This window comes from Tasmannia lanceolata, unplaced genomic scaffold, assembly GCF_043159265.1.
Source record: "Tasmannia lanceolata isolate RefF3 unplaced genomic scaffold, GAP_Taslan_0.1 ptg000037l, whole genome shotgun sequence".
Classification (NCBI taxonomy): domain Eukaryota; kingdom Viridiplantae; phylum Streptophyta; class Magnoliopsida; order Canellales; family Winteraceae; genus Tasmannia; species Tasmannia lanceolata.
Window position 1 is genome coordinate 45,689,502 of NW_027518714.1, and position 27,404 is coordinate 45,716,905.

At 40.4% G+C, this 27,404-nt stretch overlaps 1 protein-coding gene across 2 annotated transcripts; it reads left to right on the top strand.

Moving 5' to 3' along the window:
• Window positions 1–178: 178 nt before the first annotated feature.
• LOC143862004 (uncharacterized) lies at window positions 179–27,188 on the top strand. 2 transcript variants are annotated; one of them, XM_077372997.1, is made up of 5 exons: window positions 179–506; window positions 7,871–7,968; window positions 8,617–8,973; window positions 26,741–26,822; window positions 26,880–27,188. In XM_077372997.1, the coding sequence occupies exons 1-5, from the start codon at window positions 271–273 to the stop codon at window positions 26,884–26,886; spliced, it is 780 nt and encodes a 259-aa protein (XP_077229112.1). In that variant the 5' UTR covers window positions 179–270; the 3' UTR covers window positions 26,887–27,188. The 2 variants fall into 2 exon arrangements, with proteins under 2 accessions (XP_077229112.1, XP_077229111.1); XM_077372996.1 differs by having other exon boundaries at window positions 180–506; window positions 26,894–27,188.
• Window positions 27,189–27,404: the final 216 nt, after the last annotated feature.

Below are 27,404 nucleotides of genomic sequence, written 5' to 3' on the forward strand. Positions count from 1 at the left end.
GGAAACGATTTTTGGGGCACAATCTATTTAGGCTGTGGCCCATCTGATGGACGGTTTAAATCATCCTATGGTGCGGGTGCGGGCCATACCATATTTTTTTTAATAAAGTGAGGAGTGCGATAATCAAAATATGGGAGTGCTGATATCATTTCTCTATTACAAAATTCCAAAACTAGGTAAATACATGGAGTTGCAGAAGTTTTGGGTTGAGTTGAAGAGGTTTCAATTTCTGAACCCTTCTTGCTTTTCTCTGAAAAAATTAGAAACAGAATGAAGAAAGAAGAGAAAGAGAATGGGTTGAAGGAGGGTGTATCCTTGCTGGGTTCTCCCACTTTTACAGAACTTCCAAACGGGCGCTTCAAATGCGTGGAAACAGGGCACGAAATGCTCGCTCGAGACATGGAGTCGTACGGTAAAAGCAAGAGATGCCGTCTGGGGCTTATCGAATCCGCCCTTCTCCACAAGAAATCTCCTCTCAATTTGTTCAAGCAACATCCTGATTCCAAGTATAAACCCCTCTCTGCTTTCCCATTTTTTCGCGTTTTATTTAATAGCACTTGTTTTTTATGATTTGATGAACTTATTAAATAGGGTTTTTTATTTATTTATTATTGGAATAAAATTTATGCAAAAAACCCATAAAAAAATAAGACCAAATCAGAAGAAAGTAAAGTTCCATTTTTGTTTTGTTTTTGGGTTGGGTGTATTGAAGTCTACTTATTGATTTGTTTTGTTATTGTGAAATTGGATTAAGAATGAAATGCTTGCAGCATTGGGACGGACCATTTTAAATTCTTACAAATTTCCACGTGATGTGATGGCTGCTATGATACCAAATGTTAGTTACATAACCAATACGCCTAAATCCCAAGATTGATGGAATGTGTTAGGCTAGGCCCTTGAAACCTGTCCCATAGTTGGCTGAGTCCCACATAGTCCCATACCTACGCAGGCCCCACTTAGGATCGTAACATCACTAGCCTGAAGTCTACCATGAACTTATTCTATATATGGTTATCTTCTTTTCTTGTCATTTACATGCCATGATTTCTATATGAGGAACTAGTACAACGATCCTTCCTCCTTTCTCTTTGATGAATTCATGTGCTAGCTGATGATAGTTTGCATAAATCAAACACTTCTGCTGTTGGGGTGAATTTATCGGTTTGCATTCTTGATACTTCTGCATGCCATTCTTTGAAACTCCATCCTGAAAACTGGTATTGAGTTCATGATTGGCCCTCACATACGGGCATGCATCATTTCTTTTGAAAATCATGCTTTGAGACTCATCTATATCGAAATCTTTGCATATCATCATGTAGACTGAATTTCATCCAGGTAAATATATTCTAACTATAATTGCAAGTGGACAAGGTATCATTTATTTTCCTAAGTTTGAAAATCAGCATTGGCTGAACATTATTCCATTCAGAAAATGGTTATGACTCATTTTTCAAATACTTTCATGGTCAAGTTAGGTCTTAAGTCAACTTGGGTTTGTCAAGCTTTGTATAAAAGTTTCAGAGGACCGAGTAATAAATATTCAGTCAAGTCAATGACCGACTTCTTTGAGTTTTGAACTTTTTTTACACTTGTTTGAGAAAAACTTCTACATACTCCAATCCCATACCTTGCCTCTCCCTCACACCCCAAAACATCCGCACTCAAATCCACATGTCCAACTCTGTTTTTAGATATCCCACATTTTTTGAAGTTTTCTTGGTTTGTTCTACTTGATTGAAAACTTGTCCAAGTAAAACTTGATTGGCATATGGCAGTTTCCAAATTGAGTCCAAACTTTTGAGCATTGAGTGCAAGAAATAAATTTGGATTTTTTGAGTAGGGTTTTGTATAAAACCTACATATCACTTCATTAGATATAATAGAAGGGCCACAAGCAAGTGAATACTCATTTGGAGTTGAAGAATAAAGGGTTGTATTGCAGTTAGTGCATTTCATGATCTTGTTCCATGGAGGAATAATGATGGGAGCCAATATGGCCAATATGTCAACCATGGCTTTAAATTTTGACCCAAAATTTCGGATTTCAGTTGAGACCAAAACTGAAACTAACTGAAACTGAAATTTCGGCCGGAGTAATTTTGGTTTCGGTTATGTCCGAAACTGAAATCGAAATCGAAATTTTAAACTTTGATGGCAACTGCTAATTGAAAGTTTGAAGATGTTGTTGACCTTTTTAAACGGTGAGTTTCCTTAAAGAAAGGGGAATTCTCATTGTCGATCACTACGCTGTCTGCGTAGAGGCGGGGGAAACTACTTATTCATGCATTGTAAGATGGCTAGAAAATTATGGGGCAGATTACTTAGTTGATTTGGAATATCTTTTCCGGCCACCCTCATTGGGTTATTCTCTGGATGGTCAGTTAACCCATGGAAGGAAAGAGGAAAAATTATTTGGCAAGTCTCATTCTTTGCTTCTCTATGGGTTATTTGGAAGGAAAGTAACGACAGAATGTTCAAAGGCAAATCCAAAGGCACATGATACTTGTTTGTGAAAATTATAGCATTAACAATTTGTTGGGTAAAAGCTCTTCCTCCATTCAGGTTCATTTCTGCATATGATCTTTGGGAGAGTTGGAGAGATATTTGCGCCAGTGTAGAGAGCATTCATAAAATGATACAAGTGTGGACGCCCCTCCACCAGGGTTCCTTAAGCTCAACTTTGTTGGATCCACTTAGGATTCACCCTGCTGGAGTTGGGTGGGATGTTGTGTGTGTGTGTGTGTGTGGGGTGGGTTGGGGGGGGGGGGGGGGGTCTCAGAAATGAATTAGGTGCAGGACTTTGGGCCTATGCAAGACCTTTTGGGACGACATATGGTTCGGAGGCGGAGGCGCGCGCAATCTATCAAGGCCTAGAGTTGGTTTAGCAAAACAACCTTGATCATATTGTGGTGGAAGGAGATTCATCCAATGTCATTAGATGGCTCACTGGAACACACAAACCCCCATGGAGATTTGATAGATTTTTTGACAAAATGTTTGATTGGGTGAGGACCACGGAAGTGGTGTTCAACCATGTCAGGAGATCTGCTAATCAAGAGGCGGATAATTTGGCTAGAGCCGGAGTTACTAAGGAAGCCCTAGTCCTTTCGACCCTCTTTCGCCGTAACTTGAAATTATTTTGTACATTTTTCTTCTATGTTTTCCCCTCTCAATGACTGTATCTTGACCACCTCGGTCCTTATTAATACTATTGGCTATCCTTTGCAAAAAAATAAAATAAAATAAAGAGATGTTGTTGACCTTTTGACATCGAATATGGTTAGAAAGGAAAATGTTGAACGAGTTATTGGGTGGGGTGTTGGCATCTTAGAAGAGTGATTTATGCTACATGCTCATGAATCGTTAAGTTTGAAGAAATGAGACTAAACTTTCGATTTGTTTGAAAGGGGAGACTAAACTCTCGATGCTACATACTTTGAAGTGAAAACCATGGTTTTAAATTTCGGCCGAAACATTTCGATTTCGGCTCCAGGATTTCATCCGAAATTTTGGGATTTTGTTTGAAACATGTAACTATTTCTGACAAAAAATGTAAAGTTTATCTTGAAATGTCGTGGGGTGTTGGCATCTTAGAAGAGTGATCTATGCTACATGCTCATGAATAGTTAAGTTTAAAGGAATGAGACTAACTCTCGATTTTTTTGAAAGTTGAGACTAAACTCTCGATGCTACATGATTTGAAGTGAAAACAATGGTTTTAAATTTCGGCCGAAACATTTAAATTTCGGCTGCTACAGGGTTTTGTCCGAAATTTCTGGATTTTGTCTGAAACATGTAACTATTTAGATAAAAAAAGCAAAGTTTAGTTGCATTCCCTACACCAGAATCCGTCGGAAATGATGTGGCAAAAAGAAAAAGAAAAAGAAAATGAAAACAAAAATAAAAAGTGCATTTTGTTGCCGAGAAAATGGAGAATTGGTGGATTTGTTCGCACTTTGCATAAGGCAGAGAGCCACTGGACAAGGAAAGAGGGTTTGGGCAAAAACAAGGCCATGATCGTCAACCTCACCTTCATCATCAAATGCCATGAAACCCCTACGCCATCTCCAAATCCATATGCCATGAAACCCCTACTCCATCTCCAAATCCAAACCCTATGCCATGAAACCCTATGCTAAGATAACAGAAACCCTATGCCACGAAACCCCTACTCCATCTCCAAATCCATATGAAACCCACTGCTCATCAACCCCTGTTAAATAGATGAAACCCACTGCTTGTCAACTCCTATTAGATGGAACTCAGTGCTCTTCTCTATTGCCGTTTTTGCCTTCTTATTCTGTTACCAAACCTGTTATGAGAGAGAGAGAGAGAGAGAGAGAGAGAGAGAGAGAGAGAGAGAGAGAGAGAGAGAGTTGAGCGCGATACGATTTGAATGTGGAAAATTGAAGAGTCCTCCGGTTTTAGATGGAAAATGAAAAAAATGAAAGGCACCCGACGGGGAATCCATGCCACCCGACAAAGATTCCACGTCATTTTCTCCTTCCCAAAAGTAGTGGAACTAAATGGCCGAATTTCAGTCTTTTATGAAAAGGCACGTTTTCCTTTTCCTTTCACTTCTAAGTAGAGCAACTGAACACAGCCTTAAGTTGCTTTTAAAAAATGACAAAAAATAAAAAGGAAACCCAGTGATGAAGAATCTTACCTGGATTTCGGCCACATTTTTTTACCGAAATGTTTTTGTGATTTTACAAGATTTCGGCCAAAATTTTGTACCAAAACTGAAATGTTTCCATTTCGCTGATGACCGAAACCAAAACCGATTCAAAACCTTGGTGAAAACCTACCCTGCCTAGTACGTTGAAGTTGAATTTTGGTCGATGTTCTCTTGGAATTTTGTTGGGGGTTCTCTTGGAATCGCTCATACAATTAAGGATGACGTAGCTCTACCTATAGTGATTATAGAGTCCAACGAGGCTGAGGCTGATGCTCTACTTATTGGGCTTCATATTTTCTTTAAGCATATTAGAGGACAATTATGGGTGGACCAGCCTGCAAGGAGAAAGGATATTGGGTGCAAGCACAAATGTAGTACTGTCTACCATACAGCCGACCACCAATCCCAACTCAATGCTGCTTTGGGTGCAATCCGAAGCTTACTATAAATATCTCTCTATAGAAGAGGAGTGACAGAAAGAGGAAGAGAGAATAAGGAGCAAAGGAGGAAGAGAGAATAAGAAACAAAGGGAGAAAAAGTGAGAGAAAATGAAGAGGAGAAAGGTGAGAGAAGTAGCGAGGTTAAGACTGATGTTAGTCAAACCTCATTGATTCGCATTGAGGGAAAATCCCAACTTACAAAGTGCCACTAATGACTGAATTGCGATGAAAAAGGCTATTCTACCCCTACACTCGCTTATAAACAATAATAACAAAACCATTCAAAAATAAAAAATAAAAAATAAAATAATCAATACTAACAAAAGAACTAATATAAATAAACACCAGAATGGGTAGCTCCATCAGACGGAAAGAGGGGTGGAAGGAAGTTTGCTCCCTTTACCTTGCCAGTCTTCCAATTTGTTTTAGCTTATGATCTATGGGAGGGGTGGAAGGAGGTTCGCTTTAGCAGGGAAAGGCAACCCACGACAATTCAAGAATGGGTTGCTCCATCGGACGGCTCAAGCTTGGGTAATCCCGGTCCTGCAGGTATCGGTGGAGTCTTTAGAGACTCTAGCGGAGCATATGAAGGAATCACATATCTAGACCGAGCCTTAATGAATAGGACCAACGTTGTCAAAATCGTACGATTCAAATCGAATCGTACACCTCACGATTTAAATCGTTAGCTTGAATCGTTTTTGGATTGAATCGTACGATTCGATCGTGACTCGTACGATGCAAGTGAATCGTCCGATTCAATCCAGAATCTGTTTTTTTAAATAAAGTGGGCCTCACAACTTATGTAAAAGGGTTTTTACGACTTTATCTTCCCATTCTCTCGACTTCTCATGTTTACGACGCCTTTAGGGTTACAAAAGCACCCAAAAAGCCCAAACCCACTTCGATCTTAGGGTTCCAATCTCCTCCTCCATTCGTTCAAGGCAAGAAGAAGAAGAAAGAGTGGAATACGAGATGAGGAAGAAAAGGAAAAGAAGAAAGCTCCCAAACCCACTTCGGTTTTAGGTAGGTTTTTGTTTTCTGTTTTTTTTTCTCCTCCTACCTTCTCCATCACTCCGGCTCTGTTTGTTTTCGATTTTGAGAACTGATTTAGTCCAAAACTGATTATTAGGCTCTGTTTGTTTTGGATTTTGAGAACTGATTCAACTCCAATCAGTTCTTAAAATCCAAAACAGATAGGGCTGACCCTTTGCTCTGTTTGTTTTCGATTTTGAGAACTGATTTGGAGTCCAAAACTGATTAGCTCTGTTTGTTTTGGATTCTAAAAACTGATTCGACTCAAATCAGTTCTTAAAATCGAAAATAGATAGGGCCGACCCTTTTCTCTGTTTGTTTTAGATTTTGAGTACTGATTTAGAATACAAAACTGATTAGGCTCTGTTTGTGTTGGCTTTTGAGAACCGATTGAGTCTGAAACTGATTAGGCTCTGTTTGTTTTGGCTTTTGAGAACCGATTGGACTCCAATCAGTTCTTAAAATCCAAAACAAATAGTACTGACCCCTTTTAGGCTCTGTTTGTTCTCGATTTTAAGAACTGATTTAGAGTCCAAAACTGATTAAAAGGCTCTGTTTCTTTTTGGATTTTGAGAACTGATTTCGAGTGCAAAACTGATTATTAGACCCAAATTTACGTTTAATTGTGGGTCAAATAATCTGTTAATGTTATGTACTCACAATATGTTCTCACAATCCAAAACAAACAGAGCCTTTAATCAATAATAGAAGTCCTGATTTTAATCTAAAACAAACAAGGGTGTGCCGTGTGCCCTATTATGTTTGTTTGAACTGAGTTATGAATGGTTAATTAATTTTACTTATGAGTTATGACAATCGGTTAAGTGGTTATCAAGCATTTCATGTTATTTATTTTAATGGTTTTGAATGGAAAATTGATAATTGCTATTTTTATTCTTATTTGTAATTTTTCCTATTTTTTATTAATTTTTTCTGATTTTTATATATAAATCTGAAAAAATCTTACGATTTACGATTCGACCCCTCTTACGATTTACGATACGATTCCGATTTTCAGAACATTGAATAGGACGATTGTAGAGGGTGACTTGCTGATTGTGATTCGATGGCTTAGAGGGGTGGTTGTGCCACCTTGGTGGTTCGCGCGATTTTTTTATGAGATTCAGGATCGGATAGGAGAATCTTCAAATGTTTTCAATCACTTACAAAGATCAGCCAATAGCGTTGATGATAGATTGGCAAGGGATGGGTTGGAAGACAGGGGCTAGAGATGTTTGATTTCCTGCCCCCTTGATTGGCTTTTTCCTCTTCGCTTGTATTTTTCTTCGGTTTTTTGTTTATTTCTTTCATCTGTGTTTTTCTGGGGTGGACCACCTCGGTCTTCCTCCTCTTTGAATGAAATTTTACCATTCAAAAATAAATAAATAAACACCAGCACCCCTCCTTCCAAACATTTTTTTCCTAATAAATAACAGCCTACTTTAATATGTATAGTGCTTTCATGAAACACACAATTTCTTGCTACTTGGTTGTCACGAAATATTTTCATTGGCCCATCAAACCTAAGTTCCATAGGTATCATACCTATATCCAGTATTAAGCATGAAACCCGTAGTGACTCAGTATTTGTTATGTACTTTGCCTTGTGTGGGTATCATTATCCTCATCATAGTGCTGAATGTTTTGGTATTCTTGTCAACAGTTTGCTTTTATGCCATCCATAGTTGATGCTTTCGTTATTTTGTTGCAGGTCAAAGATAATTTGTAAACTAACAGGAGATTCCGTCAATAAATCTGAAGAACATATTTGGAAGCATATAAGCGGGAGAAGGTTCTTGCATAAATTAGGTTTGTATTTTGCTCTTGGGTTCATTCATTGAGGGTCCATTTGGTTGCACCAAAACAGGGAAAATCCAAGTAGAAGGACATATTTTCTTTTTCCTAGTGTGGGTTGGTTGGTTTCCATTTACTATTCACATGACAGTCCCTTCCCACTACAAAATTTCCAAATTTATGCCCTTTTTACTGTTGGACTTCCCTCTCAAATCAAGAGAAAAAGAAAAGTAAAGAAATAGGAATCTGTTTTACTTTCTTTCTGCTTCTATATTATGTACATCTAAATGGACAGTAAGTTCTTTTGGGTTAATCGTTCTCCTACTCATAAGACTGTTTGGTTATTGTTTGTAAAGCCCTAGGATTTTACGTTCCTACTCTTTCAAACTCGGCATCATAAAGTTGATTTTCCTTGTAAGCCATCTTGGAAGCTATACAAGGCACATATTTCCAGTTCACTAAATAAATTCTCCATATGTCTATGTGGAATTCATAATTGTGTTATCAGAATCTTCTCAAAACTTAAACCATCTGGAGCACATTGCTTATATGGAGATCCTTTGTTTCCCGTATGTTTTCAGAGTTTGAGCCTCCACTAATATACCCATGAAAGTTGCGCCATGAGATAATGATGTTCGTTGCTGACATGTTTTTTATGAACAGAACAAAAGGAAGTGAACAAAGTGACATCAGAAGGAATGGTAGAAAAGGATGAAAAGCTGCCACACAAGCCATCCAAATTGAGTAAAAAGGCTGTTAAGAATAAATCAAAGAATGAGGTCAACAGGAATGATCCTCAGGAAAGGAAAACCGCCGATAATGGCAGTGATGCAGATAATGGCAGTGATCCTCAGGAAAAGAAAACTGCCGATAATGGCAGTGACGCAGATAATGCCAGTGATTCAGAAGAACCTAAGTTCTGGATTCCTCCTGTTGGTAGTCGTTGGGACTTTGATGATGGGAATGATCGTTGGGGATCTTGTAGCCCAAGTCATGAAATGGATGAAGATGTCGGAGAAGGTAACCATGATAATGGCTTTTTTTTTTTGAATGGTATGCATGATAATTATGAATAACAAGAAAAGTCATATTTGTCCTAAAGATTTTTAAAAACGATTAGGTGTTGTATCATGATGTGGCTAGCATGGCCCGTGATATCTTCAACATGATAATATCACCAATCATAAAATATTTGGGAATGATTTCGGGGGTTATTTATGTTTTTTAAGAAGTTATTTTGTGGACCTTCCTCGCTTTCTCATTTAAGTTTTCACTGGATTCCTAAAAGATTTAATTGGTGTTTGGGTTGAGGGCAATAAGGAGTTTCTCTTATTGTTTTAGTTTCTTAATGATTGCCAAGATTAGTTTTCATGAGTAATTTGGGCTTTTACTATATTCTCTTCTCTTCTCTGTTGAGAATGTGGTAGACGAAATTTGGTTCTTCTACAGGTTCTTGTTATTGAAGATTGCTGCACTCTTTTCTTCAATTTGAGTGTTAGGTAGAATTTGTTTATTTTTACTTGTATCTGTTGAATAATGTATCAGGGTAGTTTAGTCATTACTTGTAGGTTAGAGGGTATTACAGACATTGTACAAATGTTGCCCTAGATGGGCATATATATACATCATTTACATGAGGGGCTCCTAGTGGAGACTCTCCACCATCTATTCACTCCTCTACTTCCTCCTCTCTTCTAGCCCTAATCTCATTTCTAACATGGTATCAGAGCATAGATCTTAAAGAAGAAAAAGAAAAGAAGAAGACTATCTCTCCACGCCACTCCCACGTTTCCCATCTCTCGCATCTCTATCTTTCTACCTCTTGCGCGACCCCTCTCTCTCTCTCTCTCTCGCTGTTTTGTATTCACCCTCTCGAAAATCTCTCTCTTATTCTCCCTCTTTCTATTTTCTCTCTCTCAAATCTCTCTTCCTATACTCTCACCCTATTTTCTCTCTTGGAAAACCCTAAAATCTCTCCTTATTCTCCTTCACGTATTCTGTTCTGTCTCCCTAATTTATTTGCCATTTCTTTCCCTTTTTGTATGTCGTAACTTGCCGTAAACAAAAAGAAAAAGAAAAAAAAGAACTCCTCTCCCCTCGCGCGACCTCCCTCTTCTCTTGTTTGCCGTAAGGCAACCCTCCCCTCCTGTTTGTCGTACCCTCTCCTCTCCCTGTTTCACCCTCCTGCAAATCCATTTTTTGGTTTCTCCTCCATTCACAACTCTCCTTTCTTTCTCTTTTGAATTCATCTGGGAAGATCTTCTTCCCAAATCCCTCTTTGGCTTCCTAAATCTCTATGCCAACCCTTTATTTTCTCTTTTCTATATTTTTTGGCTTCAAAACTACCAATCTCAACTCACAACCCCAAATCTCTCATTTCTCCTTTACTTTCTCACTACGATCTCATTTGGGAAGCCAGCTTATTTCTTTTGAAAATCGACATATATATATATATATATATATATATATATATATATATATATATATATTCATACTAGCAAAATTTACAATGGGGACCGATAGTCCCACCAGATTTACATAGTATGAATTGCCCAGGAGCATTCTCCTTGGCCCAAAAGACAAACTCATTACCCCTTACGTTACCCAATAACCTCAAGTGACCGAATCCAGCAAAAAGTGCTATATTTCTGGGGCCACCAAGTCAAGATCGTGACCTGCCACGTCCCACCAATTTCTCCACCATAATCTAGCTGGCAAATTCGATTTTCAAAAGTCCCGTTCGAAGGTCCAGAGTTATTGTATGCCCCTAACCGTGCATGATAGCCAACCACCCAACATCATCATCCGATCTCCGGCGCCTCTACCTCGATCCACCACCAAACACTGGCGGCTCCCCATTAAAAATATATCAAATCCTTCCACCATCCTCTCCAAAACCTACTTCCACTAAAAATCCTTCATTATCTTCCAGATTGTATCTTCTCTATTCCCCGGCAGTGGCTCAAATCATGCCACCGACCTCCCTGGAACCCTTTCGGGTCATTCTTTTCTTGGCCATATTCGAATCGTCTCTCGCTTCGATACTTTGCAATATGCGCCATGTCTTTGATTCGTCTTCTTCATAAGCCGCTCCGAACTCTTTTCCAATTCCCGCCATTATTTCTTGGTCGTGAATTGAACGTTATTTTGCATTGATCGGCGCCATTAACCAATGATTCTTCACTGCAATTTTCTGAAGTACCCGCCTTTTCCATAGCCTCCCGGACCTTTCCTTGCAACTCGATCTTGAGAGAGCCCTGTAAAGTATCAGGGACTGCACCGGGAATTTCATTCTGCCCATCCTCGGAAACCGGAATTGTAGAGTGAAGATGTGCATATGAGGTTTCCACCAAAGTAGTTGTTAATCTTTTCTTCAAAGACCCTATTTCTGTATCACCCGTATCATCCGTATTATTCGGATGAGATTGAATCCTTCCCTGTTTTACCCCAGATTTGATTATGGTGCTCAGATATTTAGAATTATTCCCCTTCGTAGCAATTTCCTCTGCCTTCCGCCTTTTGAGATTTAGAAATGCCTGTGCGATTTCGCTCTTTGATGGTGAGATCTCTTTTGAGTTCTCGACCATGCGGAGGGTATCCCCCCATAGTTCTTCAAACAATTGAGAATATTTTTTCCGGATCAAATCCTTAACTCTCCGGATTCTTCTCTTACCGACAGGTGGAAGTATAACTTTACTCTTGGCCTGTTGATGCAGATTACCAGAATGTTTAACCGGTCTACCCACCATAGCCGGTTTTGTTTAGTTATCCACCACATGTCTTCTATGCATGGAACTCTTTCTCGGTGAACGCCAGCTGCTGTTACGATGAGATAAGCGTTGATCATGCTTGGCGCCATCGAGAATTAAGGGCCATCTGCCTTCATCATCAACAGCATGCCTCTCAGCTGTAATTCTTTGTGAATCCCTAGCAGGTTGATTTACATCCGATGTAACTCGTTGGAGAACGCCTGCCTTCCATAATATTTCCCAAAAGGCTGCTCATCCCTCCATGCGTGATTTTTTCTTTTTTGAATTGGAAATTTCTGGTTCTGAGCCAGCTAGCAGTCTTCGCAGCTGTTGTGGCAACACCTCCGTCTAGAGGATAGCTGTCACTTTTCGAAATTTCCGCCCCTCTGCTATGCTTTTTGAAATTCCAAACAACGGTTTGATTCGGATCATCACTCATCATCTTTCTTTCAACACTGTTGGACCATTCGATGGAGTGACAGCCATTTCTCCTGGAATTCTCCCCCCCCCCCCCCCCCCCCCCCCCCTAACAGCAGTGTTGCAACCGTTTGAATCGACGGTGCGATTGCGATCATCTTTTGTCCCTTCAATATTAACTGCAATACTATTTCCTTTGAATTCTTTTTTTCTCAATCAATCATCATTACCCGATGCCAATCGACGGTCAGATTGTAATTGGTCCCCACCAGCGTTTTCCGAAAGACTATCAGAAAGTCTCAGATTGAATTGACGGTCTGATTGAAAATTCCGTTTCATCGACGGCTCAAACTTCGTCTTCCCCATTGGGTTCTGGCCAGGTTTAGCAGTTGTCGATCCGGCCAGTACCACAGCTTTGTGCCATTGTCTGTCATCGTTCGCCTCTATATCGTCGGCCATTGTGGAGGAATGATACAAACCTTCATCAAGGGCCCCGGCATTGCAAACCTTCCTGTCTACCTTTAGGAGTATAGAACATCGCCCGGGCATCCACGAGGGAGCGAGAATCTTGACTGTAGAATATTCGAGTTTATCATCGAGCTGTGTATTCATCTCAATCTCTAGGACCGTTCCCAAAGTACTCGCTAGAACTTCTACTGTTGATTTTGCCCCCATGGAGGAGGATTCCATGTATTCTAATCCACCTTGATGATAGACCCGCACGATGGCTTGCGCTCCATGGTTCTAGTTTAAGTAGCCATTCTCCCACAGCCATTCCTCCTTCTAATAGCTTGCTTGCTCGGTGTTCTGACCCAAGATTGAATAGTACTTCCCTTTTCTCCAAGAGGCTTGGCTTCTGCAATTCAGGAAGCTCCCAGAACCATTTTGCCCATGAGTGAAGGTCTTCCAAGTTTCACATCTCCTACTTAACCGTTCCAATCAAGCATCTTCGAAGAAACCTTGCTCTTTCTTCAACCTCCTTCCCCAAAACATTAACCACATGGCCATTTTTTGCAACTTCTATCTTCGATGCCCCAATAGGTGGCCATGCGCTGTTTGTAAAATTTGTCTTGATTGATGTAGCATTACATCCATTCCTCTTTTTGCGTTTTCCGGATCCTTTTTGCACCATCTGCATTGTACACCACCTACAAGACCAATCACAAGCTAACATCTCCATTCTGCTTGGTGGTGGTTTTGGGATGGTTCTCTTCCTAGTGCTTCTCTTTTCCCACCCTTTGTGAATTTTTTGGTTTCTACCGACAAGCTTAGTCATTTCATCTTCCCGGAAGTTTTTGATGCTTAGGCCGTTTGCTAATCGGAGCAGATTTATTTTGCAACAATGGTTTTGAATGTCCAGAGTCTCCAATCCTTCCTTCATAGAATACCTACCCTCGATTAAGTCCAGGTATACAGATTTCACACTCTCTATTCAGTATCCACAGGTACAGTGTCTCCCGCCTACTGCCGTTCCCAAATCCAGCACCTTGAAAGATTTTCTCCCCCATCTCCTTTCTCTCCTGTCCTCCTTTCTCCTCCGATTTGGGAAGCCAACTTATTCCTAAATCTTTTTTTTTTGCTTCCCAAAACTCCCTCCAGATCTCTTTATTTTTTATTTTCTATACTTTTGGCTTTCATGGCCTTTGTGTTCTTCTCCAAGGCGCACACCAAGTGTTCGATGAAATGTCCGAGAGAGGTGTGGTGCCTTGTTTCCTTCGTTCATTTTTCTTCTTCAAGGCGCATACCAAGTGTTTGATGAAATGTCTCAAAGTGGTGTTGTGCCTTGCTAGCCTTATTTTCGTTGCAAGTTGAAGGCAAGTTGAAGGTATTCGACCTTCAACTTGAGGGGGTGAGTGTGTCATGTTATCATGTTGTTCTTTGTCATATTTGTTGTCTTCTCTTTAGGGGGAGTGTTGTCTTAGTATTGCCTTCTCGAGGGAGTGTTATCTTGTTTTTCAATGTCTTGTTTTCATGTCTCTTCGTGTTGTCTGATTTTATGCCTGTATTATTTCTGGTGATGGTTTCTCCATCGTTGGTCGGCTCTCTTACATGCGACAACTTCGTTTTTCCGTCGACCTCTCTTTTCTGAGCGACAGTTTCTCCATCGTTGGTTGGCTCTCTTACAGACAACGACTTCGTTTTCCCGTTGACCTTTCTTTTCCGGAAGTTGTTTCCCCATCGTTGGTCGGCTCTCTTACAGGCGGCGGCTTCGTTTTCCCATCGACCTCTCTTTTTTCGGGCAATGGCATCCCCATCGTTGGTCGACTCTTTTACGGGTGACAACTTCGTTTCCCGTCGACCTTCTTTTCTGGGCGATGGTGTCCCCATTGATGGTTGGCTCTTTTTCAAGCGATGATGTTCATGCCGTAGACCTTATCTCCAGACGATGGTGTCCCCATCGTTGGTTGGTTATCTTCTCCTTCCTTTTCCTCCTATCTTCAGGCGACGATGTTCATGCCGTCGACTTTGTCACCAGACAGTGATTTCTCCATCGTTGGTTGATTATCCTTGTTCTATCTTCTTATCTTCAGGCGATGATGTTCATGCCGTCGACCTTGTCACCGGATGATGATTTCCCTATCATTGGTGGGTTATCTTCTTCTTCTCTTCTTCTCTACAGGCGATGGTTTCCCTGTCGACCTTGTCTCCAATGGTTTCCCCATCAGTTGTTATTTTCTTCTATTGCTGTTGTGTTGCTTGGTGTTCAAGCTCGTGGTGCTTCGCCATTGCTCATGTGCGCACCTTTGGTGTGACCTTTTTGCTCGCTAGACCGTTGTTGGATCTTGCCATGGCACCTTGATTGCTCGTTGATATGTGGATTTGTTCACCGTGCTCTCATTCAGGGGGAGGCCCTGTTTGATCGCTCTCGCCGTTGTGCTACTTCAGGGGAGTTGCTCCGTTTTAATGGCCGTTGATCTTGATGCTGTTCCTTGGCCGTTGCTGTCTTTTATTATTATGCTTTCTTTATGTATTCACCACCAGCTTGAGGAGTGTTGTACCAAGCTGTGTGTATGAGCTTATTATACTTTTTGTTGTATGGTCTTTTTGCTATACTTTTTAGTGTTGTAGTTTCTTTGTGCCAAGCTGGAGTTCCTTAGCATATACACTCCAGCTCGACGGGGAGTGTTGAATAATGTATCAGGGTAGTTTAGTTGTAGGTTAGAGGGTATTACAGACATAGTACACATGTTGCCCTAGATGGGCCTATATGTACATCATTTACATGAGGAGCTCCCTAGTGGAGAGTCTGGAGACTCTCCGTCTCTCCATTTCTCTTCTTCTTCCTCTCTCTAACCCTAACTCCATTTCTAACAGTGTCATCAATAATTCTTATAGTTTCTTAATGATTTGATGTGAGTAATCTTCTGGTGGGATTTGGAATTTTACGATATTCTCTTTCTATGTAGTTCTGTTGATGAATACTACTCTCTTATTCGATTTGAATGCTTTGTAGAATTTGCTTATTGTTGCTTGTCCCAACAATGGGAGAGATTTTTCCTTGTGTAAATTGAGGATTATGTTTGATGTTACAAATGATTTGAAAAGATGACACTTGAAAGTCCTACCGAAGAGGGAAAAAGAAAGAAAGAAAAGGAAGATAGCTTTGACAATGTATCCTCTGTCCATATTTCTATTCTTTTTCACGGTGGTCAGGTTGAATACTTTAAGGCCTAAAGGTCAGGCAAGGGAACCCTCTATCCCCATTCCTTTTTACTCTGGCAACAGAGAACATCGTTCACCTTATCTCAAAAGCTGCATGATCGGTTTTCTTAAAGACCTAGAAGTATGCCCTGGTGACCTCCTTATTTCTCACCTTAGTATGAAGATGACACTATTCTCTTTTCGGATGCATCGTTGCCCCAAGCATCTAGCAATGTCCTCATATCCATCCCTTAATTAAGAGACCACTGGTCAAATAATTAGCAAAACAAAATCTTTAGATTTAGCCATTAATGTGGATTCCTCGAACTGGAGTCTATTGCTTTCGTGTTAGGATTATGTGTGCCCTACCTTCTGTTAAAATACCTTGACCTCCCATTAAAGACAGAAACCCCTGCCAACACAATTGGGACCTTTGATAGTTGATAGGATTCAACCTCTTCTGGAATCATGAATTTGGAAGTACCTTTCTCTTCCTGAGAGGAGTACCTTGCTTAATGCGTCTTTCTCAAACATCCCTACATACTTTCTATCTATGTACATGATCCCTCCCCCATATGGCGGATAGAGTAGATATGATATTTCAAAATGGTTAATGTTATTTGCACTGCCATGTTTTGATAAGGAGACGAACTCACCTTGTCTTTTATTATTTGATTGGCTGAGAAATGAGAACTTTTTGGAAATTGTAATAGATTTCTACAATAATTTATTTCGAATGATGATTTTATGTTGAGGGGAATTCACAATATAAATTGGGAGAATGATCTACCGCCCTAAGTTTTATAAAGGTCTGAGCATTAAAAACATCCGTAGATGCTGAATCTTTGTTACAGTGAAACTAGAAGATGATCTTCCACTCTCTCTTCTTAACCTTCGTACAAAATTAGAAATGGTGGGGAGCACTTCTTCTTGGTTGGATAACTGGTATGGGGAATCTCTGGATAAGTCCTTTACATACCTCCATGCCTTTGCTATCAACCCTGGGGTGTCGGTTTTTGACTATGTTGATGGGGAAGGCTTTAGGCGGTTGTTACTCTTGCTCTTTCAGGATGGGGACTCAATAAGAATCTCTAATGGATGTTTGTTACTCTTTATTTTTCTTCTACATATAGTATGCAGATATATGGTTTGACCCCAGAATAAAATATTTTCCTATTAAGTGTTTCTTTGCCATCTCTTGTGCCAATTTTCCAGGGCCGAGATTTCCAAGACTATTGTGTTCTCTTCTGTGTTCAGAGCCACACCCTTCCTTTGGCATTCCCTTCATGGTAAAATTCTAATGAGTGACCAGCTCATTCGGAGAAATATATGTGATGAGTGTGACTGCATTTTCTGCGGGTTTCCCTTGGAAACCTCTACCCACCTATTCATCCATTTCCCTAGAGCGCATCACATTTGGAACTGCAATCGATCCATTATGTAATTTATTATTTTCGCTAACTATTTGGGTAATTTGGAAAGGCCAGATCAATCGCATCTTGAATAATAAATTTAAGTCAATTTGTAATGTCATTAGTTTGATAACTGTTGAGGTTTCTTAGAGGGCTTCAAAAGCGAAATGGGTCATCGATTTTTTTTTTTGAAAGATGACATATTTTATTGATACTATAATAATTACAAAGGGGACCAGAGGTCCCACTTACATTACATAGTATTGGAAAAGGCTGACAAGATTATACCCTGAATTAGACCAGAGAAGATTTACCCCTCAATGGAACAGTTTTTTCCCCAACCTTCTCAAACAAAAAGCCTTGTAGTAAGTTACTTCAATCCTCATTTTCCATCACCAGAGAAATTCAGGGAGCCAAACTCCTGATTTCCGAAGAAATCCCAGCACATTAGGGACATTACATAACCCACCTCAATCTGACCCCCAGCCTCAAAAACTTCCATCAGAACCAAAACCTCCTATACACTAAGGGGAGCATTTACCAAGGTTGTCAAGAAGACTTTGTAGAAGAGACACCGGTAAAGTCGCCAATTCCGGATTACTGTTCAGGAACCCCGGGCTTCTTCGAGTTTCGATTTCCTCCTCCAAATAAGAAATAGCCATCTCCTTTGAGACATCCCATGTTCTTTTCCGGATTCTGCTATTTTCTAGAAATCTGTTAATGGAGGCTAATCTCTCATCATAGGACATCCTTCTAATCTTATGAAGGATGCTTTCTAGCACCACAATTTCCATGGATAAATTTCTCTTACGCCCCCCTAGGCATGATGAGGATTCCTGATGCATGGGATCTTGGCCTTCCATTCCTATAGACAAGAGTATGTTGCATAAGTGCTTCACCGCCTTTTGAATAGGCCTGTAAGGTCCCTGAAACTGACCCATCCCAAAAGCTTAGTGCCAAGACAAAAATTCTACTTTAACCAAGCCATCCCATCATTAGGGTCTTCTCGCATCTTCCCAAGATGGACCCCTACCAACTACCTTCAATACAAAGGGACCGAGAAAGAAAGATGACGAACCAACTTAGAGCCTAAGTCCCGACCCATTTGAAGTGGGCCCCAACCTAGAGTAAGTTCCAAAGCAGATTACACCCCTAACACATGCAATCATAAAATTTATCCGTCTTTATTGCAGGACCCTTCGTTGTAAAATGTCTATAGAGGGCCAAATCTGTCAGACTTTGAGAATTTTTCGGAATTTCAATAGACTACCGTTTAGTCTTCTAGCTCTAGTCTTTAATACCAAGGATTTTCTAAATAATTTCATAAGAAGACTATCCGGCAATCTAGATCCCAAAAATCGAGGATTTTTGGCACAAGAGCGAAGGCGAGAAGAGTTGGAGTTGCTACGACGCAAATAAGAACCAGACTTGGGCCCCACTAAACAATCAGAAGCATCTTCATGCCAAACTGTAGGTCCGATCACACCTTTGTCAGTAATTAGTGAAAGACTCTCAGAAGGCCCGCCAGGATTGATAGGAATCTTGAATTTGAAATTTGAATCCCCTACAGGATCCAACGGCACGCCAGACGGACGAACAGGTCCGACCCGCCAAACGGCAATCCACAGGCGAGGACAAATGTTCATTTATGAGTTCAACCCCTATAGTATAAGATTGGTCTTGGATTCTGAGGATAACATCTGAAATAGGGAAGATCCAGCGGGGGGCTATAATTTTAGCCGAAACAAAATTCATACAGTTTCGGTGATGACCTTCCATTTTAGATTCTACTACCTCGCCGAAGAGACTCCCTAAGGCCTCCACCGTAGAGATAGCCCAGGCATGCAAGGGAATGCCAAAGAAGCGAACCCAAAGGACTTCCTTGAACAAAATTCCTTGTCCAAGGGGAAAGAGACAGCAAATGATTATCTAGGGCCACAAAGCCTTTTGCCAGGATTTGTAAGGCTTGAGATTCAGATTCGAACATAAAAAGGACCTCATTCTGCGACAATAAGGAAAGGCAATGAAGAGAGGGGATTTCCCAATAGTCTTGAGCCCATTTCCAGAGATCCTGAAGGGTTTCGAGAGGGTTTAACTTTTTCCCTATCAAGCACGCTTTTAGGGAGCCCATTCGCACATCCACTTCCCAACCCGAGATGGAAACTAATGGAAGACCTGGATTGTGGAGACGAGAGATTTTACCCGAGTCCGGCCATTGATCAACCTCACCGTCAATGGATACCTCCTTAGGTGTAAAGTGAGAAACCCATTTAGAGGGGGATCTGGTCCTACGGCACCATCGACAACCTTCCCGCCACCTAAAATTTTCATATTGGCAAGGAGAGCAGAACCAAGTCCCAGATCTAAGGTCTCGATTATGCTTAGAATGTCCCAATAGCTTCCTTTCCTTTCCACAAGGTGCACCGGATGAGGAAGGTAGGAGCGGCTTAGCCTGTGGGCATCTTCTACAGTTACGCTGCCAACCAAAGATGTGATAGTGGCACCGTGAGCACTGCCAATCCTTGTCCCTTGCAGCCCATTCACACATCCCCTTGGGCTCTCTTGTTGCCATCATGCCTCTGAGCTCTGTAGAATTTTTGTTCATCGATTTTACTTTTCAAGACACTTTGGATGACTCGATTCATATTAGTTCAGAGTTTCCCTTCCTATTGAGACTAACGCCTTATGCGATGTTATGGGGCTTGTGGGTATTAGAGGAATAAGAAGGTACTTGATGACCAAGATTCCATGGAAGATTATCATTGATGTTAAACTTTCCATAATTCAATAAAAAGAATTTTGGGACTTCCAGTGGGGGTTATACATAATTGGAAATGATTTCGTTAGCCCATTTCAACCCAAAGAAGAGTACTCCTACAGTCCCACATCACTACGAAAGGAATAGCATGGAAATCCATCGCCAAATCAGAAATAGGGAATATCATTTAAAAAAAAATCAGAAATAGGGAATGAATGAACAATGCCCTCCTGGAGAGGACTTGTATGAATGTTTCTGTCGTGGGGCAACTTTTAAAGAGACTTGTAGAAGACGCAACCAATTGTCGAGGGTGAAGTACAATCTGTCTTGGACAAGTTGCCAAAGGGATGCTCATGGACCGTGTCCCGAACTTCTTTAGCTGTATGTCGGTAAAACAAACGACGACTTGAGCTTAGGGGTATGGGCCTACAATGAATGATTTATTGACTTGCATTAGGCTTCCCTCATTTAGTCCGGTCAGTCACTCAATCTTTCCTTTTTAGATTGAAAGTATCAAGGTGCAAGCTGCAAGTGAACTTACTAATGGGGGACCACCTATTAGTGGGTGCTAGCGTAAGGCAGGGAGCAAGAAGGCAAGCACCAGTTGATGAATCTTCACCGAAATTCAAATAAAAGAGTCTTCCTATCTTAGGGTTAGACCCAATAAGCTTCCCGTCCCCTTTCAATTCCATTACAAGTGGTATAATCAAGGAGCTAGGAGAATTGTATGCGGCGTTGGTCCATCAGTGCTCGAGTTCTATTAGACACGCCTTGTAGCGCTCCGAACTCCCATCAACATTACGCTTGATCGTATGAGCACATTTGCTTCCTATTACCTTCACTGAACCTCAAGTGGAGGATTAAAAAATGTCCCTTCTCTTCGACTCTAGGGGAAGATTCCAAAATACTTCTATTTGAAGAGTTCTGATCTTTTAAGAGTGAGGAGTACAAGTGTATTTTTATCCTGTTGAATTCATTGTATAATGTCAATCTTTCCTTTTGGTTCGAATAAGAGGATTTAGGTGAAAGACCCACAATTGTATTTTGTCAAATCTAATTTCTTGATTCTATTGGCTTCCAACTGATCCACCTCTCCTTATCTAACGTATGGGGAGCCTCTATTCTAATTCACGTGGAAGTTTTGTGTCGGTTGATGCTTACCGGGAAGGTGACACTTGTTACGTACATCCAAAAGAAAAAAGAAATTCCACCTTGCAAATTAATGTATTCTTTTGAAGGAGGGGGGAGAAAACTAGAGACCGCCTATTTACTTAGTTATCAATTTCGTTTCGTTTCGGTCCGAAAAAGGGAACATTAAGACATTCTATTCCGTTTTGGCTAGAATTTTGTTCCGTTTCGTTCAGTTTCAGCCGTTTCGTCTCATTTTGTTCCGTTTCGTCTGTTTCGTTCCGCTTCGTCCCTGTTTTGGTTGAAACACTCAATTTTTTTTGAAAAAAAATTACAGTTTGCGCCTTAACGACTTGTTTTTTGTTTTACCCTTATTTTTAGCCCTTTGATCGTTTTATAGCTGCTTGAAGGGTATTTTCAATCATTTTTCCTCCCCAAACATGAAAACCCTATATAAACCCACATAAACTGATGGGGACATCAACAATTGGCGTAGATTCAAGGTTTACAAGCGTAGACGTGGACAAGACTGATGGCGGGGACTCTAGCATGGGCCTCAGACATTGACGTGACGTCTTTTTTTTATTACTTACTTTCCATTTTCGTCATTTTATTTGTAGCCTACTTTTTAGGCATCAAATCTCATTCGTTTGGCTTGTTTTTGGTATTTTTAGAAAGGTTTTTCAATTACCTATCTAACGGGCCCAAGATCACATGATTTGGATGTGTTTTGAGCAAGTTATGAGTGTTTTTAGGAAGTGGTATAGGTCTCTTTCGGGATTACTATTTTATGTAAGTTTTTATCTTTATTTAGCTTTGCTTTAGATTAGATGAATGGTTGAGATTGGTTTTTAACTTTAGGTTATCTTTTAGGGTTTCTTTTCTTATAAATACATCTTATGAAAGCAATGTAAAAACTTTCCTAAACCTACTATCAAATTAGAGCCTAAACCCTAGATTAACCTTTCTTTTACGTTCTAAACCGTAACCTAAGATTTGGATAGCAGTATTAAACAAAAATCACAGATCTGCCAAATTACCGAAATACCCCTACAACCCAAAACTGGATATTATTATTTATTTTTTTTTGTTTTTCTTAATTGGATATTATTATTTTCATGCTTGTGTGACTTCTATTTCATTGGTACTTACATTAGCTTTTATTTCTTTTAATTGGTTGCATGCGTAGGCCTGGTTTCAGACTAATCTTTCTATTATCAATTCATCTAACGAATCCTGATCACTTTGATTGATTTGTATAAGGTTTAGTTAATGCTTAATTACAATCTTTACAATTATTTATGCTATTTAAGTCATTATTACTGCTGCCCATAGATTAATTAGTCGTTAATTCGGCCCTACGTAAGTTGTTAAGTGTTCTTTTAGTTTTCCGCGTAAGCCCTAAATTGTCCTAAAGTCTTAATCCCACTAGGAATGTAGGATTTTTCCTAAATTAGGTATTGTGCTACATCATAAACTCTTTATAAACACATCTAAACCCCATTAAGTTTCTTTCTTTTTTTGATGTATCGCGATAAATTTAATATTTCCTTGGCATCGTTGTGGACTCCCGCAAGTCGTCTCCTTTTCCCCTTGGATGCGTTCCACGTTTTGCCCCTGTGTTTCGTGTTTTGCCCTATAGATTCAAATAAAACTCCTTTGACTCTACTGAGTTATGACCGCGTCAACTACATACCCAGCCGCTTCAACTGCGTTCTTGGCCATGCCCTCGCCGAGTCGACAAGGATTTTTCTTTCGCCGCGTTCTGCGCCACATCCACGTTTTTAAACAGTGGTTTAAGTAATAAAACATGTTTCTTTTATTAAATTTGGTTCATATAATAGTTTCGTATATTTTTCTAGCAATTTTCCTTTTTCTTAGATTTTTTAAAAGGAAAATTTTCCCCGGCTGTAGCATCTTTTCCAAAACGGAACCCCAAAACGGCCAAAATACCGAAACATTCTGTTCCACTAAACTATAACGAAATAGCAAACGAATCTGAATCGATAACTAAGTTTATGTTTGTTATTTGTTCCTTGTGAATTCTGTGGCAGTGGATTGCTCAAGCTTAGCTTCACTTTTTTTTGTTTATAGAGGGCCTAGTTGTATGGCCTTGGATGGGTGGGACTTCTTGTGATTAGGGGTTGGATCAGGTCGAGGCCAACCCGACCCGACTCGAGGAACCCCTTTTTTCCAACCCGAACCCGACCTGACTTGATTTCCAACCCGGCGAGGTTCGACCAGACCCGAGGAACTCTACCCTTTTTTCCAATCTGACCCGAGTTCAATCGGACCCAACTCGAGTTTTTAAGCTTACAAACAAAAAAAATTTGATAAAAATGTCGGGTTTCACTCGGATCGGGTTGCCCAAACCCTCAACGCGAACGCGACCATAACTCAACTCGGGATGGGAAAACTCAACCTGACCCGACCTGACTTTTTTTTTTTTTCAGGCTGAACCCAATAGGTTTGGGCGAATCCGACCCGAGTTGCACCCCTACTGGTAATCAATGTTTTAAAAACCGGACAGGTAACAGAACCGAAAGATGTTCCGGTTTGGTCCAACCTGGTTTGACCATGCTTCAGTTGGGGTTGAACCATGCCCCTTTCAATAAACTAATTACTTTTTGAAAAACAAAAAGAAAATAAAGATGTATCTTTTTTTTTTTTTTTGAAAGGCGACATATATTTATTGATACCATGAAAGATACAAAGGGGACAAGAAGTCCCTAGTAACATTACATAGCATCTATAAGGGCAAATCAGGGCATACCCTGACTTACCAAAGTAGTATTGGGACTATCCCTCCTGCACCCATATCTCTTCTAGTATTAGGACCCCCACCCGGGCTTCCCACCAATCCGTTCTTTCTTCAAAAAGCAAAATTAAAATTCCCCAAGTGTATCATCCATATAAACTATTACCTAAGATTCATTCTGCTTATTTTTCTATGTTTCAGCTTCCAAAAAAACCATCCATCAATTTTCCAAAAACAAATTAACAAAGCTAACCTTAGCTTGAGATTATCACGCACATTCGCTTAGTTCCACCATTAGGATCCCAATGTCTAGTTCCAGTTTCATATCATAGGGAAAAAATCCGAGGCAAACTGCGGATAGGGAACCTCTTCCACTGGGTTCTTTCGGATAGCTCTGCTATCTTGCGAATGCATAAGGTTCGTTTTGCCTCCCATTCAAGCCGTCGCAAGATATTGGTATACTCCAACTAGCCTTGGAAAAAAGGAAATTTCTACACCGGTGTACAAAACTCCTTTAAATTGAGTGTACCTGTTAGAGGGAAGAACTCTTCGGCAATTAGTTTGTAGTCCTCCTGAAATTGCTTCCATTGTCGCTTGATAATCCCTTTAACTTGTTCTGCGATGGGGGGGGGGGGGGCTTCCACTGAGGCTTTTGCAGAATTATGTTGTAGGCTACGAACTCATTGACGATGTTGAAACCACTCCATATAATCTGGAATCTCTCTGCGTAGTCTTTTATAGGTACGGGGAATAGATGAAGTAGAGGAAGGAGCAGCCATTCTCTTAACCACTAGAAACGTACCTTTACTTAAGAATACGAACAGACCTGATAAATTGACCTACTCTCTTATTAAATAAAGCCCATATCTTCGCATCCTTGGCCCACAACCTCTTCTCGATAGTGTCAGTTGTTACAAAATTAGGTTGCTTTCCAGACAAGGCAAATCCTAATATCGACGAAAAGAGTCGTCACCGCCAAAATGGGCCGTCACCATAAACCCATATACCAATACGCAAGTGTCGTTATCCTTTTTCATTCCACAAGATAATACTGTATATACTCCTAGCTTACTCAAACCACCACCACAACAGAAATGTCCAAAATTTTAACTAAGAGGCCTTTCTACCAAATAAGAAGCCTATCTACTAAATAGGAGGGCTCCTCATCTACAAGAAACAAGCGGATTACGATGCAGGGCGGGCTTACCAAATGAATCCAAGGGGGGCCCTACTACTTTTTCCTTTATCTTGGGTAGGGATTCCCTACGAAAGTCTGCATCATGCATTTTTATTTGGGGATTCTTCACGCAACCCCCTTTGCAACTTTTCGGAAGGGATAAGGTAGATCTTTCTTTGACAATACCTCAATATTTCCTCGCTCCTGCAAAGCGTCCTTTCCTTGACCAAGTGCGGAAAGGACTGACATGCCTTGAAGGGCTCTTCACCAAGATTTCTTAAACTTTAACCAATTTCCGGTACTAGGCCGGATATAGCCCGGGCCTCAGGTAGGAGACCATTCTGACAAGGAGGGAGGCTTGACATTTGAAATCAAAGGGGAGGGCCCCGAGGGTCCAACGGCTCCCTGGGTGAAAGAACAGGCGGACATTCCGCCACCAACGCAGAGTTTTCCTGAATTTGAGAGCCAAAAATCAAGGAGCTGGAGCTTGATAGAAGTGATTCTTTATTCGGAGGCGATAGACCCCAGTCGGGCCAAAGGTCATATTCATCAGGATCCGAGTCGGGGTCCAGATTATTGTGTTTCTCACCCGGAGGCTAGATTATTGTGTTTCTCACCCGGAGGCTGAGTCCCACTCTTTGATTCCAAACAACATCTCCGGCATCTATCTCCCTAGCTAAAATTAAAATATTTACAGGAGGGGCACTGCCAATCTGCTAATTCCCCATTTAGAACCCTCTTCAGCTCTCCTTTTTTTCTTTTTTCTTCTTTCCACTGCCATGAATTTGGATGAATGCTTTCAGGTGCATATTTCCGATTATGTTGCTTTTCCCAGCGACAAAACCGCCTCCATTGGAAGTTCTGATAAGCACAAACTTCGCAATACCAATCCCCCTCCATCGTTTTTTTGTTTTTCCTTCAATTACCCAACTTATAAAAATATATCTTTTGATTCTACCCTTTTATTAAGGAACTAGAAACCATCTTTCTCTCTATCAATTTCAAGGCAGGGAAATCCTCTTCTTCCTTCTCTCGCCATCCATTTCTGATTCTCTCTCTCTCTCTCTCTCTCTCTCTCTGCCCTGATTGTCAAAGCCACTTTTACTGTGGTTCTTTAGTTGATTTTTTGATTGATTACGGTGGTTCTTTAGTTGCAGCAAAATATGCTTCTAGGGAGGGAATTTAGAGAGACAAAGGCAGAAACTATAAGGCTGTAACCATGGTTCTGGAGATGAGTGTCGTGGGATGAGAATGTAGGAGGAAAGAGGAAGAAGATTGCTGATTATTTTGTTGGAGTTTCATTTTTTTTTCAGGTAACAGATTGCTTCATAAAAGCCTGTTTAAACCAGCCGGTTGGTCCGGTCTTTAGAGCATTGCTTGTAACTGCATCTTAATAGACATGCTTCATAAAAACCTGCATCTTAACTGCATCTTTAGATGTATACGTGCTATTGCTAAAAGAATTAAGTAAACATGCCCCAGTACTTTAAACTTTTGTGGCTACTGAGTCAGATTCTGCCAACTCAGGAGTTGGCATGGATGATAAACTCCAATTTGCCCTTTTGACTAATATATTAGTTAAGTCTGCAGTGTGTTTTTGGTTTCAACATTGGCAATATATTATGAGCTGAATGATGCAAAAAAGTCTTCTTCCTCTGCTATTGATGTTTAAAATTGAACTCTGTTCCTTACTGTGTCCAATTGAGTGCAGTTGTAGTAAGTTTTTGAAAACATATTGCTCAGCAGATGATGCAGATGAAAATAATTCATCAGATGACGCGGATGAAGATAAACAGGATGGTGATGAAGCAGGCAGGCTCACCACAAGGTATGTTGCCCTTCCACATAGCTATTCGTTTACCCAACATTTATCGCTATTAATTAGTGTTTGATTAGCAGGGCGAAGAGGGTATCCATATCAGATGAACCTAGCAGCATCTCAAGGAAGAAGAATAAGTCTAACTCTGCATACAATCTGAACGGTAAATGAGGTATTACCGTATTAGAAACATGTAACTACATAGACCAACCTGAGGATTTACCATCAAAGTTCTCTCAAATTTTGTGATGTTTTCATTAAGAATAGTTCTGTGATACTAAAGGCATTATCGGCAGTTAGATGGTGCTTTTTTTTTGAATGGTTGGTTGTTAGATATTGTTGATTAATTATTAATGTAAGGTATTATTTGAGTTATGAATGGTGAGGCAGTCTTTCCTTGGTTTCTTGAGATAGAGAATGCTGGTATTTCCTGGATTTCGCTCAGAGAATGGTGTAGTGTACTACTGAGCCGCCCTTTTTTTCCCTTTCAGACAGAGAATGAAATGAATGTTTAAATAGTTAGATGACTAAAAATCCCAACTATGTTATGTGTATCCAGAATCCTCACAATCATTTAGCCCACGTAACAAT

Bases quoted from the DNA above. Each gene is read 5' to 3' on its own strand.
- LOC143862004 (XM_077372996.1), top strand. From the start codon at position 271: ATGAAGAAAGAAGAGAAAGAGAATGGGTTGAAGGAGGGTGTATCCTTG. The intron at 8,974-26,740 runs GTAACCATGATA...ATTGCTCAGCAG, and splicing joins GGATGAAGATGTCGGAGAAG to ATGATGCAGATGAAAATAAT. The intron at 26,823-26,893 runs GTATGTTGCCCT...TTTGATTAGCAG, and splicing joins GCAGGCAGGCTCACCACAAG to GGCGAAGAGGGTATCCATAT.